The following is a 16,577-nucleotide window of genomic DNA, read 5'->3' as shown; positions in this document are numbered from 1 at the left end:
AAGCTAAAACCTTTTTTTCTTAAAGAAATGCAAGACTCCTTATGCATTCTTATGGGCCGAATTGTCTATATTTATTGTGAAAAAAAGCTTTAATTTTTATTTTTTAAGGCTTATTAACCCTAAAAAGCATTTAATAAGTGGTGGGATTGTTATAGCCATATGACAAGAGTGATTGAATTCATGAACATCTTGGTAGCACTAATCCCAATAGAAGTATTTGCATGGTAAATCAGTTCATCCTTTAGTTTAAGCATCAAAATTCATTGCTGTCACTAAGGGCTACTCTGTTTTTCGCTGTTCCTCTGAGGCTATGCTATTTTCAAACTGTTGTTTGTTAGTGATTTTAATCAGGATCCCATGTAAATACACAGAATAAAAGAATGTTGTCTGCCCTGAAGGTAAGTAAGCTTAAATGGCAGCAGATGAGTGCAAGGCTGGGTCTGGTATGAGGAAATGTTATGCAGCACTGATTATTGTGCTAGGCAGACTCTTGGGACATCAGTACCCTAACCATGCTAAAATTTTTTGGATCATCAGAACAGAAATTTGAAGGAGGTTATTTGAAAGGGATGGAGACTAGTGTTACTGGGCAAGCAAAGCTGAGTCAGTATTAATTAGTGAATGATGTTAGGGGAATAAACAACAATAAGTATTTTAGACTGTGAAAGCATGTTTACAATAGAGAACCAGTAATAAGATAAAAATAAGTGACATGACCAAGCTCTCTTTACTAATAGTGATAAAACATTACAGGAAATGGACGCTTTTATTCCTAATGAAGAGAAACTTGGTATAAATGCAAAGAATTTAACTGTAGGTGTTAGAAAGAAAAAAATCTGCATGGCAGCGGTAGAGGTTTTCATTGCCCAGTTTTGTAAATGAACCTGAATCACCATCTATGCTTTTTTTTTATTATGGTCTTTGTTTATTGTTGTCAGTTCTGCTGGCTGACTTGCAGTAGTTCCTCTCTTGTGGGAAAAGTCCTCTACCTGTAGATATTGAGACCTTACATTGACACAGTAGTTTATTCTGCTTCCCAATCACTTAGCCATAATGTAGAATTTAAGACAACGAAATAAAAACTAATTTACCATTTTCCCCCCCTCAAGTGTAAGGGCAAGGATAAGCAATGAAGATATTTTTTTTCCTTAGTACCTGAAAGTACCTTATAGCATTCTTTGCTAAGAAAATTTTACGTGCTTCTAAGAAAATATTAAGAGATCCCACAATTTTGTTGCCATTATGTTGAATTATGTATCTAAAATGATATAAACTGATAAAAGGGGTTGAAGGGGAAAATAACGGAATTTTGTCTTGCTCAACTTCTCTATAAATTACATGCATGGCTTGCCATTGTAGACTCTACTCCCATGGACTCTTCTGGTATACACTTTTTATTAAAGACAAATCATGGGTCCGTACTCTAGGGATTTGTTAATTTTATCAAATGTTCTAAGCACAGTAAGATCTGGGTGAGACAGTGTTACTTATCTCTTGTTTATTAGATTGTCAGATGTTTATTTTTTAGTTGGTTTTTTTTTAGTTATTATTTTTAGAGTCTTAGGTACTCTGGAAATTAGTATTGTTTCTTCCAGTTTAGGATCTTTTTATTTCATTCTGTCACAGCTTAAGTATCCCAAACTGTCCAACCTCTTGTGTTAGAAGAGCTTCCTTTTTTAAAACAATTAAGAGTTTAAATAAAAAGTTATTTTATTATGCTGCCTAAAATGAGTGATGCAGTAATTTTGTAATTGATTTATCTTCCTGATCATCATTCCATTTACCTCAGTAGAAGTGTTATTAAATTGATTAGGATAGAGATTTAATCCTGTAAAAGCAAACTTTTCTTTCATCTTGTGATGAAAGCTTGGTGACGTTCTTTTACACTTTCTTCTTTGAAATTTTACAGAAACAATTATTTCCTTTTACCTCCATACAGAATCAGTATCGTTTTGAAGGAACTGGGTTTCCAACTATTCCTCAGCTCATAGACCATCATTACACAACAAAGCAAATTATTACAAAGAAATCAGGTGTCGTTCTGCTGAATCCTGTTGTTAAGGTAATGCATGCATTCCAAGAATTCTATTAAACTGAAAGTATTTTGGGGTTTGTATTATCATTTAACATATGTTCCTTGTGATGACAGGTGGTAATATTAAGTAGGTTGTAGAATATTTGTATATGCTATTAACTCAATAATTTGAATACTGGAACTATCATCTCAGTTGCTGGCTGAGAGAGTTGGGGCTGTTCAGCCTGGAGAAGGCTCCAGGGAGACCTTATAGCAGCCTTCCAGTACCTAAAGGGGGCCTACAGGAAGGATGGGGAGGGACTCTTTATCAGGGAGTGTAATGATAGGACACGGGGTAATGGCCTCAAGCTGAAAGAGGGTAGATTTAGATTGGATATCAGGAAGAAATTCTTTACTGTAAGGGTGGTGAGGCACTGGAACAGGTTGCCCAGGGAAGTTGTGGATGCCCCATCCCTGGAGGTGTTCAAGGCCAGGCTGGATGGGGCTTTGAGCAGCCTGGTCTAGTGGGAGGTGTCCCTGCCCATGGCAGGGGGGTTAGGACTGGATGATCTTTAAGGTCCCTTCCAACCCAAACCATTCTATGATTCTACGATTCTAGGCAGAAGACACTGCAGTTTTGTTTATTTCAGTATGCAAATGCTTGGAAGATTTTTTTTGTTCTTGTTCACTGTTCTGTGAATCTCCATTCTTTTTCTGAATGTTTTCAGCCTTCTCTGCTCTGCCCAATGCATTCCTCCATCCTGATTTATATAATAAATAATTGCCATTCTGAAAGAATGGCATTCAGAGTCTCCCAAAACATCCTTGTACTTCGTTTTTTTTCTTTTTTCTGTTTTTGAGTTTCCCATTTGGATTCCACTATTGACTATGTAACTGAACCTATTAGTTCATTGTCCATAACATTGTATTGAAGAAGTTGTCTGAATAAAAATGGTTTTCTTTAAGTGGTAAAATTATCAATCACAGTTTCATCCCTATTTTATATCTCAAATATAAGGTACTGATATAGACATGGAAACAGGTACTGTCCCACCAGCATCGTTGCAAATTTAAATAAAACTTTTTAATCTGTAAGCCATTTCAGAATGTCTTTCAGAATAGAAACAAAAAGGGATATTAAAATATATCACCATTTAGAAAGCTTAACAGTCTCCTTGCATTCTTCCAGTAGTTTTATGGTTAGCATTTACTTGGTTGGTATTTCATTTATAAACCAGCTCTTTTCAACTTAATCTTTCCATTTTAACTATGAGTTAGCCATTTGTTCTTAATGAAAAAAAATTGACTGGTTTCAAGCACACTTAAGGCACCTTCTACATTCTACAAAATTTTAGAAAGCATAACAAATTGTAATTCAGAGTTAGTTTCCTTCTCCAAAATCCTAATTCTTTTCCTCTAATAATCCTAAGAAATTAAAGCATATTTCTGTTCTTCTCAAAATTAATGTTTTTAATGCTTACCTGTGCTTGCTTTAATAATAATTAAAAAAAAAAAAGAGCAAGAATTAGCTTTTAAACTGAAAGCCTTTTTTTCTTCATAACTTTTACCATCTATATACCTATTCTCTATATTGCATATATGTTCAACATATTTTTATGGACACTTGCTTGCTTTGGTAAATGTATATGGGCAATTCTGATCAGATCGAAAATGAAAGTTATTTCTTCTAGGTAACTTAAAACTTGAATGACCTTTGCTTTTTATCTGCTTTGATTACAAAGATATTGAAAATTTATTACATCTTACATGAATTGTACACTGTGGTCTATTTGTGAAGTGCATTTATTCTGCTTATTTCCTAGGGAATTTCAACATTTATTGAAGTTGATATGTAGGGGAGGGTTTAGTTCTAAATTGATACATATTTTCTCTATTATATATAAATTTTAATTTTAATTTTAAAGAATGGGGCTTTTGTCTTGCTGATTACAAAATTGATATTTTATTTCTTGAACATAAAATATTGTTTTAAGTTCATTATTGAATATATGGGAAAGCTTAGGATTCTATCTTTGATGTGCACATAATTATATTTTGATATAAACTGCTTAAGCTAAAGATAAAAGGCTTTTAAACCAAAAATGAAATTTTTTATGTCTGTTTGCAAATTCCTTTTGTAATACCATAATTAATTTAAAAAATTAATGCTTTTTCTGTTTCTTGGCTTTTTTTCTGACTTTGTATAATGTACGTTACTGCAGAGTTTAAGCAATTTTCAATGTATGAAAGCCTGTGAGAACAGCCCTATTTTAACAAATGTAAATTGATAATGTAGTATGTTACTACATGCTAAATGATAACAGAATTTATTCTTAGTTATTCTCTGTTTGTTAAATGGGCCTGGAAAACATACTTTCTTCATTCTCTGTTGTTTACTTGGAATGCAAGGAACTTTCATATTCTTAACATTTTGTTTCATTTTGGTAATTTATTTTTTAATAAAGTTAGGTTTTAATTATGCATAGTTTCATGTAACGTCAAAGAATTTTTCTAGTACATACACTATTGGTAAAATATTGTCCCAGATCAGTTTCTTGATCATTTCTGCATTACTTTACTTGACCTCATGTCCCTTGAGGTGTAAATGCACATATGAATAGTTTAAAATCCCTTGGTTATAACCAATTCTTATATGACATAGAAACTGTACAGACATGTATGATTTTGTGCAGCGGGTCTTTTCACATCTTCAATGCATAACACTATAAATGCATCCGTCATATCATAACCTCCTTACAAAATGGACTGAGGGCCATTTCTAAAACAGACTTTTTTTTCTTTTCTACTGTCACTGGGTACAAAATCAGTTTTACGTTTTTCTATTTTCAGAAGGAAAAAGAAATAGGCCCACTCCCCTTCTGGACTTGTTGATTTGAGTTAGTTTCAGTATTAACTTAAACTAGAGCAAATTTTAGTACTGAGGATGATGCTAGTCTTCTGTCATATAACCGGGTAGTAATTGCTTGCAGTTGTAGTGATGAAGTACTTTAATTACTCAGTGCTGCAAATAATCATCATTCATACATAAATTCTGGTACATAGGTTCTATATTTGGTGATTTGACTTCCCTTGTGATGATGTAACATAAAGTATGTCTATGATAATATTGATGGTTAGTGCTAAAAAGAATACTGGGTGCTAGGAAACTTTACGGTTTTAGTATATGTGTATCTGTCCTGGTTCTGGCGGGGATAGGGTTAATTCTCCCTGGTATTCCATGCCATGTGAGCCATGCCCACCCTGAACTGCCAGAGGAGGGGGCAGGAAGTCACCAATTGGAGCGGGTTGGGGCATCCTGGGTCCGGGTTGGTGAGCAGCGGTTCCGTAATCGTGTTTGTATATTCCTCTGTCCGTGTTATTGTTGTTGGTTTTGCTCATTCCCTTTGCTGTTCTGTTAAACTGCCTTTGTCTCAACCCGAGTTTTGCCTTTTTCTTCTGATTCTTCCCGTATTGGGAAGGCCCGAGCGAGCGGCACATGGTTCTTTGTTGCCGTCTGAGGCTAAACCACGACAGTCCTTTTTGGCGCCCAACGTGGGGCTCGGAGGGTTGAGATAATGACAGAATCCAACTAGAGCTTGGAAAAACGAATTTGTTGTATGCGTTTATTGTATTAGGTAAATAGTCGCTGGTCATCATGTTGCTTGGTTTGTTCTCATGGCTGTGTTATGTAAATTCTTATATGGCTTATGTACTCCCTGTGATGATTATTGTTACTTCTGGGAGAGGGATGAGGATTATCATTTTGCTGTCCTGTGCAATATCGGCTTATGATATGATAACATCACTTGTTAGACAGTTACTTTGGGGTGTTTATGTGGTGTTGCTGTCCTGCCCGTACCTTGGGCACCGTCTCTCAGAATTTATTAATAATTACACCCAGTCTGTGGGGGAAACAGGGGGGGACACTTTCCCCAGTCATTTTGCCTCCCTTTTCTCCTTCGGGCCAGGTATGACAGCTTTTAAGAATTTTGAATATCCTTGGGATGCTCAAACCAGCCTGGTCCTGAGATAATTACCCGATCCCTATCCTTGAGTGAGCTGCGGGATATGCGAAAAGATTTTAGCCGACTTTCAGGCGAGCGCATTGTCACCTGGCTGCTCCGGTGCTGGGATAACGGGGACAGTAGCCTGGAATTAGAGGGTAGGGAAGCCAGGCAGCTGGGATCCCTGCCTAGGGAAGGCGACATTGACAAGGCAATTGGGAAGAAGACCCAAGCCCTCAGCCTCTGGAAACGACTCCTGTTAGGCGTGAGGGAGAGGTACCCCTTCAGCGAAGATGTTGTATGTCACCCAAGCAAGTGGGACTACCATGGAAAGAGGTATCCAGTACCTGAGGGAATTAGCTGTGCGGGAGATGGTTTATTATGTCTTGGACAATGCAGACTTACCCACAGACCCTGATGAGGTGCGATGCACAAGGCCCCTGTGGCGGAAGTTTGTATGGAGCACACCATCATCATATGCCAACTCACTGGCAATAATGGAATGGAAAGGTGAAGAGGGACCAACGGTGGATGAGGTGGCTGGCCGGCTCCAGCGATATGAAGAAAGTCTCTCTTCCCCCCTTGTCTCAGCTGTGGAGAAACTGTCCCGGAAGGTCCAGCAACTTGAAGAGAATATGCCCTACTCCCCACCTGCACGGGCCAGCATCTCAGCTATTAGAAGCAGGCATTTCCCCACTCAAGAGAGAGAGTACAGAGGGTACACACCACGAGGCACCCTGTGGTTCTACCTGCGGGACCACGGAGAGGACATGAGGAAGTGGGATGGACAACCTACTTCGATCCTGCGGACACGGGTACAGGAGTTGCAAGGAAGGACGACCACAAAAGGGGATCCCTCCAGGAAAAGTGCTGCCCCGGTTTCCAGCGGGCAGTTCCCCAGACAGAGCAGAAGGCCTGATCTTGCTTCTGATCCTCTTGAAGGAACTTCCAAGTCATTTCTGCAAGAAGTGAGTACCGGATGCTATGACCAGGATTAGAGGGGCCCTGCCTCCGCCCAGGTGGAGGAAAGGGACAACCGGGTTTATTGGACGGTGTGGATTGGATGGCCTGGCACATCAGACCCACAGGAGTCTTAATGCTCCACGCATTAAGACTGCTTCTGTGAAGAGCAGGAGGAGGGCAATAGTCATAGGGGGTTCCATTCTGAGGGGAGCTGAGGGTCCCATATGCAGGCCAGACCCTTCCCACAGGGAGATCTGTTGCCTGCCTGGGGCCCGTGTTAAGGATATAGCCAGGAAGCTTCCTGGCCTGATACGGCCCTCAGATTATTACCCTCTTTTGATCTTACAGGCAGACAGTGAGGAGCTGGAGAGTAGAAGTCTGAGGGCAATGAAGAAAGATTTTGGGGCCTTGGGACGGCTTGTCAAGGGTTCGGGAGCACAAATTGTGTTCTCCTCTGCCCTTCCAGTTTTGGGGACTGACGAATAGGTAAACAAGAAAATCGGACAGATCAACACCTGGCTCTGAAACTGGTGCTACGAGCAGGGCTTTGGGTTCTGTGATCGTAGTTTGATCTGCAGGACACTGGGCCTGCTTGCTAAGAATGGGAAAACCCTATCCCAAAAGGGGAAAAGGGGACTAGGCCAAGAGTTCGCAAGGCTCATGGACAGGGCTTTAAACTAGTATCGAAGGGGGAAGGGGATAAAACCAGGCCCACTAGTAATGAGCCTAGGGATCAAGGGCCAAGGATGGGGGTGAAACCGATAGCCCAGCTCAAGTGCATCTACACGAATGCATGCAGCATGGGCAACAAATGGGATGAGCTGGAAGCCATTGTGCAGCAGAACAGCTATGATGTAGTTGCCATCACAGAAACATGGTGGGATGACTGTCACGACTGGAATGCTGCGATGAATGGCTATAAGCTCTTCAGAAGGGACAGGCAAGGAAGGAGAGGTGGGGGTGTGGCTCTGTACATTAGGGAGTGTTTTGATGTTATAGAGCTAGATTCCAGTGATGATAAAGTCGAGTGTTTATGGGTAAGGATGAAGGGGAAGGCAAATAAGGGAGATGTGCTGGGAGTATGCTATAGACCATGTGACCAGGATGAGGAGACAGATGAAGTATTCTGTAAGCGGCTGGCTGAAGTCTTGCAATTGCCAGCCCTTGTTCTGGTTGGGGACTTCAACCTGCTGGATATCTGCTGGAAATACAACACAGCAGAGAGCAGGCAGGCTAGGAGGTTCCTCGAGTGCATGGAAGATAACTTCCTGACACAACTGGTAGGCGAGCCTACCAGGGGAGGTGCCTCGCTAGACCTACTGTTCACAAACGGTGAAGGACTAGTGGGAGATGTGGTGGTCAGAGGTCGTCTTGGGTTTAGTGATCATGAAATGGTCAAGTTTTCAATTGGTAGTGATGTAAGGAGGGGGGTTAGCAAAACCTCCACCTTGGACTTCTGGAGGGCAGACTTTGGCCTGTTCAGAACACTGGTTGAGAGAGTCCCTTGGGAGACAGTCCTGAAGGGCAAAGGGGTCCAGGAAGGCTGGACGCTCTTCAAGAAAGAAATCTTAAAGGCCCAGGAGCAGGCTGTGCCCAAGTGTCGCAAGTCTAAAGGGCGGGGAAAATGGCCAGCCTGGATGAATAAGGAACTTCTGATGGGACTTAGGAATAAAAGGAGGGTTTACCACCTTTGGAAGAAGGGACAGGCAACTCAGGAGGAGTACAGAGATCTCGTTAGGTTATACAGAGAGAAGATTAGGAAGGCAAAAGCCCAGCTGGAGCTCAACTTGGCCACTAACATTAAGGACAACAAAAAAAGCTTTTATAAATACATCAACAAAAAGAGAGCCAGGGAGAATCTCCATCCCTTACTGGATGCGGGGGGGAAAGTTGCAACCAAGGACGAGGAGAAGGCTGAGATACTTAATGCCTTCTTTGCCTCCGTCTTCAACAGTCAGACCAGCTATCCCCAGGGTGTTCAGCCTCCTGAGCTGGAAGATAAGGATGGAGAGCAGAACAACCCGCCCATAATCCAGGAGGAAGTAGTCAATGATCTGCTTCTGCACCTAGATGCACATAAGTCTATGGGGCCAGATGGGATTCACTCAAGAGTACTCGGGGAGCTGGCAGGAGAGCTCACCAAGCCTCTCTCCATCATTGATCAACAATCCTGGTCAACAGGGCAGGTACCAGATGACTAGAGGGTGGCTAATGTTTTGCCCATCTACAAGAAGGGTCGGAAGGAGGATCCGGGGAACTACAGGCCTGTCAGCCTGACCTCGGTACCAGGAAAGATCATGGAGAGGATCATCTTGAGTGAGCTCTCACAGCAAGTGCAGGGCAGCCACGGGATCAGGGCCGGCCAGCATGGGTTTAGGAAAGGGAGGTCCCACTTAACCAACCTGATCTCTTTCTATGACCATGTGACCCGCCTTCTGGATGCGGGGAAGGCGGTGGACGTTGTCTATCTGGACTTTGGTGAGGCCTTTGACAGCGTCCCCCACAGCATTCTCCTGGAGAAGCTGGCGAATCATGGCATAGACAAGTGTACACTTTGCTGGGTTACAAACTGGCTGGATGGCTGTGCCCAGAGAGTTGTGATTAATGGGGTGAAATCCTCTTGGCGGCCGGTCACCAGTGGTGTCCCTCAGGGCTCAGTTTTGGGGCCAGTTTTGTTTAATATCTTTATCAATGATCTGGATGAGGGGATTGAGTGCACCCTCAGTAAGTTTGCAGACGACACCAAGCTAGGTGGGAGAGTTGATCTGCTTGAGGGTAGGAAGGCTCTACAGAGGGACCTGGACAGGCTGGATCGATGGGCCAAGGCCAACTGTATGAGGTTTAATAAGGCCAAGTGCCGGGTCCTGCCCAGGGAGGTGTTTGAGTCACCATCCCTAGAGGTATTTAAGAAACGTCTAGATGTGGCACTTCAGGGCATGCTCTAGTGGCAGAGATTATAGGTTGTTTGGTTGGACTCGATGATCTTAAGGGTCCTTTTCAACCATGAAGATTCTGTGAGTATAAGGCTCTAGTGGACACGGGTGCACAGTGCACCCTAATACCATCAAGCTATAGAGGGGCAGAACCCATTTGTATTTCTGGGGCCACAGGGGGATCCCAAGAGTTGACTGTACTGGAGGCAGAAGTGAGCCTAACTGGGAATGAGTGGCAAAAGCATCCCATTGTGACTGGCCCAGAGGTTCCATGCATCCTTGGTATAGATTACCTCAGGAGAGGGTATTTTAAGGACCCAAAAGGGTACCGGTGGGCCTTTGGCATAGCTGCCTTGGAGACGGAGGAAGTTAAACAGTTGTCTACCTTGCCCGGTCTCTCGGAGGACTCTTCTGTTGTGGGGTTGTTGAGGGTCGAAGAACAACAGGTGCCGATTGCTACCACAACGGTGCATCGGCGGCAATATCGCACTAACCGAGACTCTCTGATTCCCATCCATAAGCTGATTCGTCAACTAGAGGTTCAAGGAGTGATCAGCAAGACTCGCTCACCCTTTAACAGTCCCATATGGCCGGTGCGAAAATCTAATGGAGAGTGGAGGCTAACCGTAGACTATCGTGGCCTGAATGAAGTCACGCCACCACTGAGCACTGACGTGCCGGACATGCTAGAACTGCAGTATGAACTGGAGTCCAAGGCAGCCAAGTGGTATGCCACGATTGATATAGCGAATGCATTCTTCTCAATCCCTTTGGCAGCAGAGTGCAGGCCACAGTTTGCTTTCACTTGGAGGGGCGTCCAGTACACCTGACATCGACTGCCCCAGGGGTGGAAACACAGCCCCACCATTTGCCATGGACTGATCCAGACTGCACTGGAACAGGGTGAAGCTCCAGAACATCTGCAATACATTGATGACATCATCGTATGGGGCAACACAGCAGAAGTTTTTGAGAAAGGGAGTAAAATAGTCCAAATCCTTCTGAAAGCTGGTTTTGCCATAAAGCGAAGTAAGGTCAAGGGACCTGCGCAGGAGATCCAGTTTTTAGGAATAAAATGGCAAGATGGATGCCGTCAGATCCCAATGGATGTGATCAACAAAATAGCAGCTATGTCTCCACCAACTAGTAAAAAGGAAACACAAGCTTTCTTATGCATTGTGGGTTTTTGGAGGATGCATATCCCAGATTACAGTCTAATTGTAAACCCTCTGTATCAAGTAACCCGGAAAAAGAACGATTTTAAATGGGGTCCTGAGCAACGACAAGCTTTTGAACAAATCAAACAGGAAATAGTCCATGCAGTGGCCTTGGGGCCAGTCCAGGCAGGACAAGATGTTAAAAATGTGCTCTACACCGCAGCCGGGGAGAACGGCCCTACCTGCAGCCTCTGGAAGAAAGCACCAGGGGAGACTCAAGGTCGACCCCTGGGGTTTTGGAGTTGGGGATACAGAGGATCCGAAGCCCGCTACACTCCAACAGAAAAAGAGATATTGGCAACATATGAAGGGGTTCGAGCTGCTTCGGAAGTGGTTGGTACAGAAGCACAGCTCCTCTTAGCACCTCGACTGCCGGTGCTGGGTTGGATGTTCAAAGAAAGGGTCCCCACCACACATCATGCAACTGATGCTACATGGAGCAAGTGGATTGCACTGATCACACAGCGAACTCGAATGGGAAACCCAGTCGCCCAGGAATTCTGGAAGTGATCATGGACTGGCCAGAAGGCAAGGATTTCGGAATGTCACCAGAGGAGGAGGTGACGCGTGCAGAAGAGGCCCCACCATATAATAAACTGCCAGAAAATGAGAAGAAATATGCCCTGTTCACTGATGGGTCCTGCCGGATTGTGGGAAAGCATCGAAAGTGGAAGGCTGCTGTGTGGAGTCCTACACGACGGGTTGCAGAGGCCAGTGAGGGACAGGGTGAATCGAGCCAGTTTGCAGAGGTGAAAGCCATCCAGCTGGCTTTGGACATTGCCGAGGGAGAAAAATGGCCAGTACTTTATCTCTACACTGACTCATGGATGGTGGCAAATGCTCTGTGGGGGTGGCTACAGCAGTGGAAGCAGGGCAACTGGCAGCGCAGAGGCAAACCCATCTGGGCTGCTGAACTCTGGCAAGATATTGCTGCCCGGATAGAGAATCTGGTTGTGAAAGTACACCACATAGATGCCCATGTGCCCAAGAATCGGGCCACTGAGGAACATCAGAACAACCAGCAGGTGGATTGGGCTGCTAGGATTGCAGTGGCTCAGGTGGATCTGGACTGGCAACATAAGAGTGAACTATTCATAGCTCGGTGGGCCCATGACACCTCAGGCCATCAAGGAAGAGATGCGACATATAGATGGGCTCGTGACCGAGGGGTGGACTTGACCATGGACACTATTGCACAGGTCATCCATGAATGCGAGACGTGCCGCAATCAAGCAAGCCAAGCGTTTGAAGGCTCTTTGGTATGGAGGACGATGGCTGAAATATAAATATGGGGAGGCCTGGCAGATTGACCACATCACACAGCCACAAACCCGTCAAGGCAAGCGCTATGTGCTCACAATGGTGGAAGCAACCACTGGATGGCTGGAAACATACCCTGTGCCCCATGCCACTGCCCGGAACACTATCCTGGGCCTTGGAAAGCAAGTCCTGTGATGACATGGCAGCCCAGAGAGAATTGAGTCGGACAACGGGACTCATTTCCGAAGCAGCCTCATAGACACCTGGGCCAAAGAGCATGGTATCGAGTGGGTATATCACATCCCCTATCACGCCCCAGCCTCTGGGAAGATAGAACAATACAATGGATTGTTAAAAACTACACTGAGAGCAATGGGTGGTGGGACTTTAAAACATTGGGATGCACATTTAGCAAAAGCTACCTGGCTAGTTAACACCAGGGGATCTACCAATTGGGCTGGCCCTGCCCAATCAAAACTTCCACGTACTGTAGAAGGGGATAAAGTCCCCGTAGTGCACATGAAGAATATGCTAGGGAAGACAGTCTGGGTTAGTCCTGCCTCAGGCAAAGGCAAACCCATTCGTGGGATTGCTTTTGTCCAAGGACCTGGGTGCACTTGGTGGGTGATGCGGAAGGATGGGTGCCTCATGGGGATCTGATTTTGGTTGAGAATAGACAATGAATCAAATTGTGTGTTGTTGATTGCTAAGTAACCCTGTCACTGTATGTCCTCGTTACTATAATTGCTATCAGTTTTACTACAGTAAGAATCACCCAAATTAAGGGAGAAAAAGGAAAAAAAAAACACTCAGGGGTTGAGATAAAGACAGTTTAATAGAACAGTAACAGAAGAGAAAATAATAATAACAATAATGGTAAAAGAAAATACAAAATAAGTGATGCAATACAAATTGCTCTCACCATCCGATGATCGATTGCCCAGCCTGTTCCAAGCAGCAATCGTGGATCCCTGCCCCCCAGCCAGCCCCCATTTATATACTGAGCATGATGTCTATGGTATGGAATATTCCTTTGGCCAGCTTGTCCTGTCTATGCTCCCTCTCAGCTTCTATGGGAAGCTGAAAAAGTCCTTAACTTAATATAAGCATTACTTAGCAACAACTAAAACAATATGCGTTATCAACATTATTCTCATACTAAATCCAAAAGACAGCAGCTACTAGGAAGAAAATTAACTCTATCCCAGCTGAAACCAGGACAATTAGTAACTGGGGTTCTTCTCAGTGTGCTATCCATGTTTGTGTTCCATTGTATCTGCACAAGTTCTTCTAATGGCTGAACTGGTTTTGCTTTTTTTGTTCTAGCCTTCTGTATATAGTGTGTGTGCATCTGACCCTTCCCATGTTCTTTTCTCAGGGTGTAGTGGGCTTGTATGCTTTCTATTCTTTAATGTTCTTTCCCAATCTTTGTCTACTAGAGTCTCCAATAGGGGAGAAACAAAGCTGTAAGTAATGTATGTATAAGGATGGGAGAGTCACAAAAAATCCACCAGTAAATATGGTTATTTGTATAGCGCTTATTTATATACCCATTGCACTGTGCATTATTTCAAAGTGAGCAGTTCGGTCATAAATAGCTCTTGGATTCATAAATAAATAGCCACTATTGATCAAACAAAACAAGTTCTTTCATAAGTATCTACAGTAGCATAGCATTTGTTACAGATGTGTGTGCATCTCCAGGCACTATCTTGCAGTTGCCAAAACTACGATTCCTCTTTAAGGATTTCTTCCACTCTAATGCAGTTAACTTTCTAGGCAGTTCATCACTGAGATGTATTATTCTACAAGATCAATCCACAAAAGAATTAAACTTCTTTGGTGAAGTCCACTGTCTTCTGACACTTCAGCTGTGGAGGAGCAAAGGATAAGCTCAGAAGAAGCTGCAAACTTACAAGGCTTGCATCAAATATTTGTATCAAATGTATGTAGTAGTGCCTGAATTCTCAAGAAGCTGAATCTGAGAAAAGTATTTAAATGTTGCTTAATAAGTAATTCAGTGACCATATGTTGGCCTTGGCTGGCTACCAGGTGCCTAGCAAGCTGCTCTCTCACCCCCCCTCCTCAACAGAACAGGGGGAGAAAATAAGATGAAAAACTTGTGAGTCAAGATAAAGGTAGTTTAATGAAAGCAAGCAAAGGCAGTGCACGGAAGCAAAGCAAAGCAAAAAGAAGATTTATTCTCTACTTCCCATCAGCAGGCAGTGTCCAGCCACTTCCTGGCAAGTAGGGCCTCAGTACGTGTAGCAGTTGCTTCAGAAAACAAATGCCTTAATAACAAAAATCTCTATTCTCATGGCCTTCTCATGGTTTGAGCCGTTGATCATTCTACACCCTACTTGGATTTCCACCCCTGCCTTACCTTTCAGGACTGGGTACCAACTATTCCAGGTCCACTCATGTAACACCTCATTTTCCTGTAGAACTACAGTGGCCAAACTCAATTCTCCCTTTCTAGGACCTGCCATCGCATTGTGTTTAACAAAGGCTTGAGACCATGGCCACTCTGGGTCTCTCTGACTACAAACAACAGGGAACAAAAAGGTAAAACTGAATAGCATCAATTCCATCTGCCAATTCGTCATTTTAGAATTTGGGCCTCCAGGTAGCCACACATAATAAAAATAGTATTATTGCCAGGATCAATGTCAGGATTCCCTGGAGACACTCAAAGGTAGCGTAGGCCAATCCGTCTGTACAGCTCATCCAAGGTTCCTGTAAGACACAAAGGAAAAGAAAATCTGCTCGGTCTTATTCGACCGACGGGGTTAAAAAGAAGGCGAGATCCACCGGGTGCTGATCCGGTGTATCTTCCCTGAACAGTCCTTGGCTTCCCATGCATAGGGATTTTTGGGAGTAGCTAGCACCATTGGTACCGTCCCAATTTGAGGCATTTTCACTAGCACAGGTTGCCCAGGGTGAAATCTTCCGGGGTATTTTCCCGGTTCATTGGGAGCCTTTGGAGAGATAATATTGGCACATACACAGAAAGCTTTCATTTTAGGACAGCCGTCTCCACTCCATCTGTTATTTAATTGATAGATGGCATCGTCCAATCGCAAATGCCAACCAGGTTCATGAGTTTTTTGCAAAACGCTTAACCAATCCATTGGTGCGTTCAACAATGCCATTAGCCTGGGAATAATAGGGAGTATGAAATACCCATCGAATCCCTTCTTCTTTGGCCCAATCTTGTACCACCAAAGCGGTAAAGTGTGAACCGTTATCACTTTGGATTTCCTCGGGAAGGGGAAGTGTGCTGAACCACCCTTTTAGGCCTTTCACTGTGTTGTCCCCGGTAGCTGATTTGAAACTGCTGGCCATACTGAGGCTGGAGATAATCTCCACTCCTACCAGGACATATCTTTTCCCACCTGATGATCTCAAGGGCCCAATATAATCAATCTGCCATGAATGCCACAACATTTTCTTGTCCCGAATGTGTAAGGGAGGTGCCTTACTCGGATGATCTTTGCTGAGTCGTAGGCGACATTGTGAACAGGCAGTTACTATTTGTTCGCACAGCTTAACCGACACAGGCCACCCCCGGGCTAGACCTTCCTGATACAGGTCAGCACGGCCTGTGTGGCCACGCTTAACATGTAACCATTCAAGTAAGCGTTCCCATTCCCGACCATCATCTACAATGTCAATTTGCTGTAGCCGTGTGAGGCTATCTACCTGTTGGTTGAATTGAGCAGTGATCGAGTTTGAACGATCATGGCCTTTTACCCAACCAATGTGCAATGTTCTCTGTCCTCCTATTTCTAACAGTTGCTTCCAACTGTCTGTCTCCCAAATCGGGACTCTATTCACCTGCCAATCATTGGCTGCCCAGTGTCCTATCCATTCAGTGGCTCCTTTAAAAACAGCATATGAGTCAGTGTAAATGGAGGTGGCCCCATGTTGTGCAGCTAGTAGGACAGCTCTGAGTTCCCCTACTTGTGCACTACCCTCCCCTGTTTCAATCGCTCTTTCTCCCGTTGCTACTTCCAGTGCTACGGCCTTATATTTCCACTTATTGTTTTCACGGTGAGATGATGCATCAGTAAACCACACTCCTGTAAGATCACTGCCTTCCTTCAAAGGAGGTGCTTCTTGGATCGGAGATGGTCTATTTGGTGGGGATTGGAACAATAGGGCACCATCTATATCCTTTTGGAGC

General features: G+C 43.8%; 1 protein-coding gene across 3 annotated transcripts in view; it reads left to right on the top strand.

The window, feature by feature from the left end:
- The window catches only part of LOC128901961 (tyrosine-protein kinase Fer-like), a 257,810-nt gene that overhangs the window by 135,842 nt on the left and 105,391 nt on the right, over nt 1-16,577 (top strand). For 2 of the 3 annotated variants that reach the window (XM_054184168.1, XM_054184167.1), the window contains one exon: nt 1,940-2,062. In XM_054184168.1, the coding sequence (XP_054040143.1) occupies nt 1,940-2,062 (123 nt within the window). Of the gene's footprint in view, nt 1-1,939; nt 2,063-16,577 lie in introns of those variants that run through there. The other variant, XM_054184169.1, reaches the window with a different exon arrangement.

This window comes from Rissa tridactyla, chromosome W (assembly GCF_028500815.1).
Source record: "Rissa tridactyla isolate bRisTri1 chromosome W, bRisTri1.patW.cur.20221130, whole genome shotgun sequence".
Taxonomy (NCBI): Eukaryota; Metazoa; Chordata; class Aves; order Charadriiformes; family Laridae; genus Rissa; species Rissa tridactyla.
The sequence above is the reverse complement of the archived record's forward strand: the minus strand, read 5'-3'. Positions and strand labels throughout refer to the sequence as shown.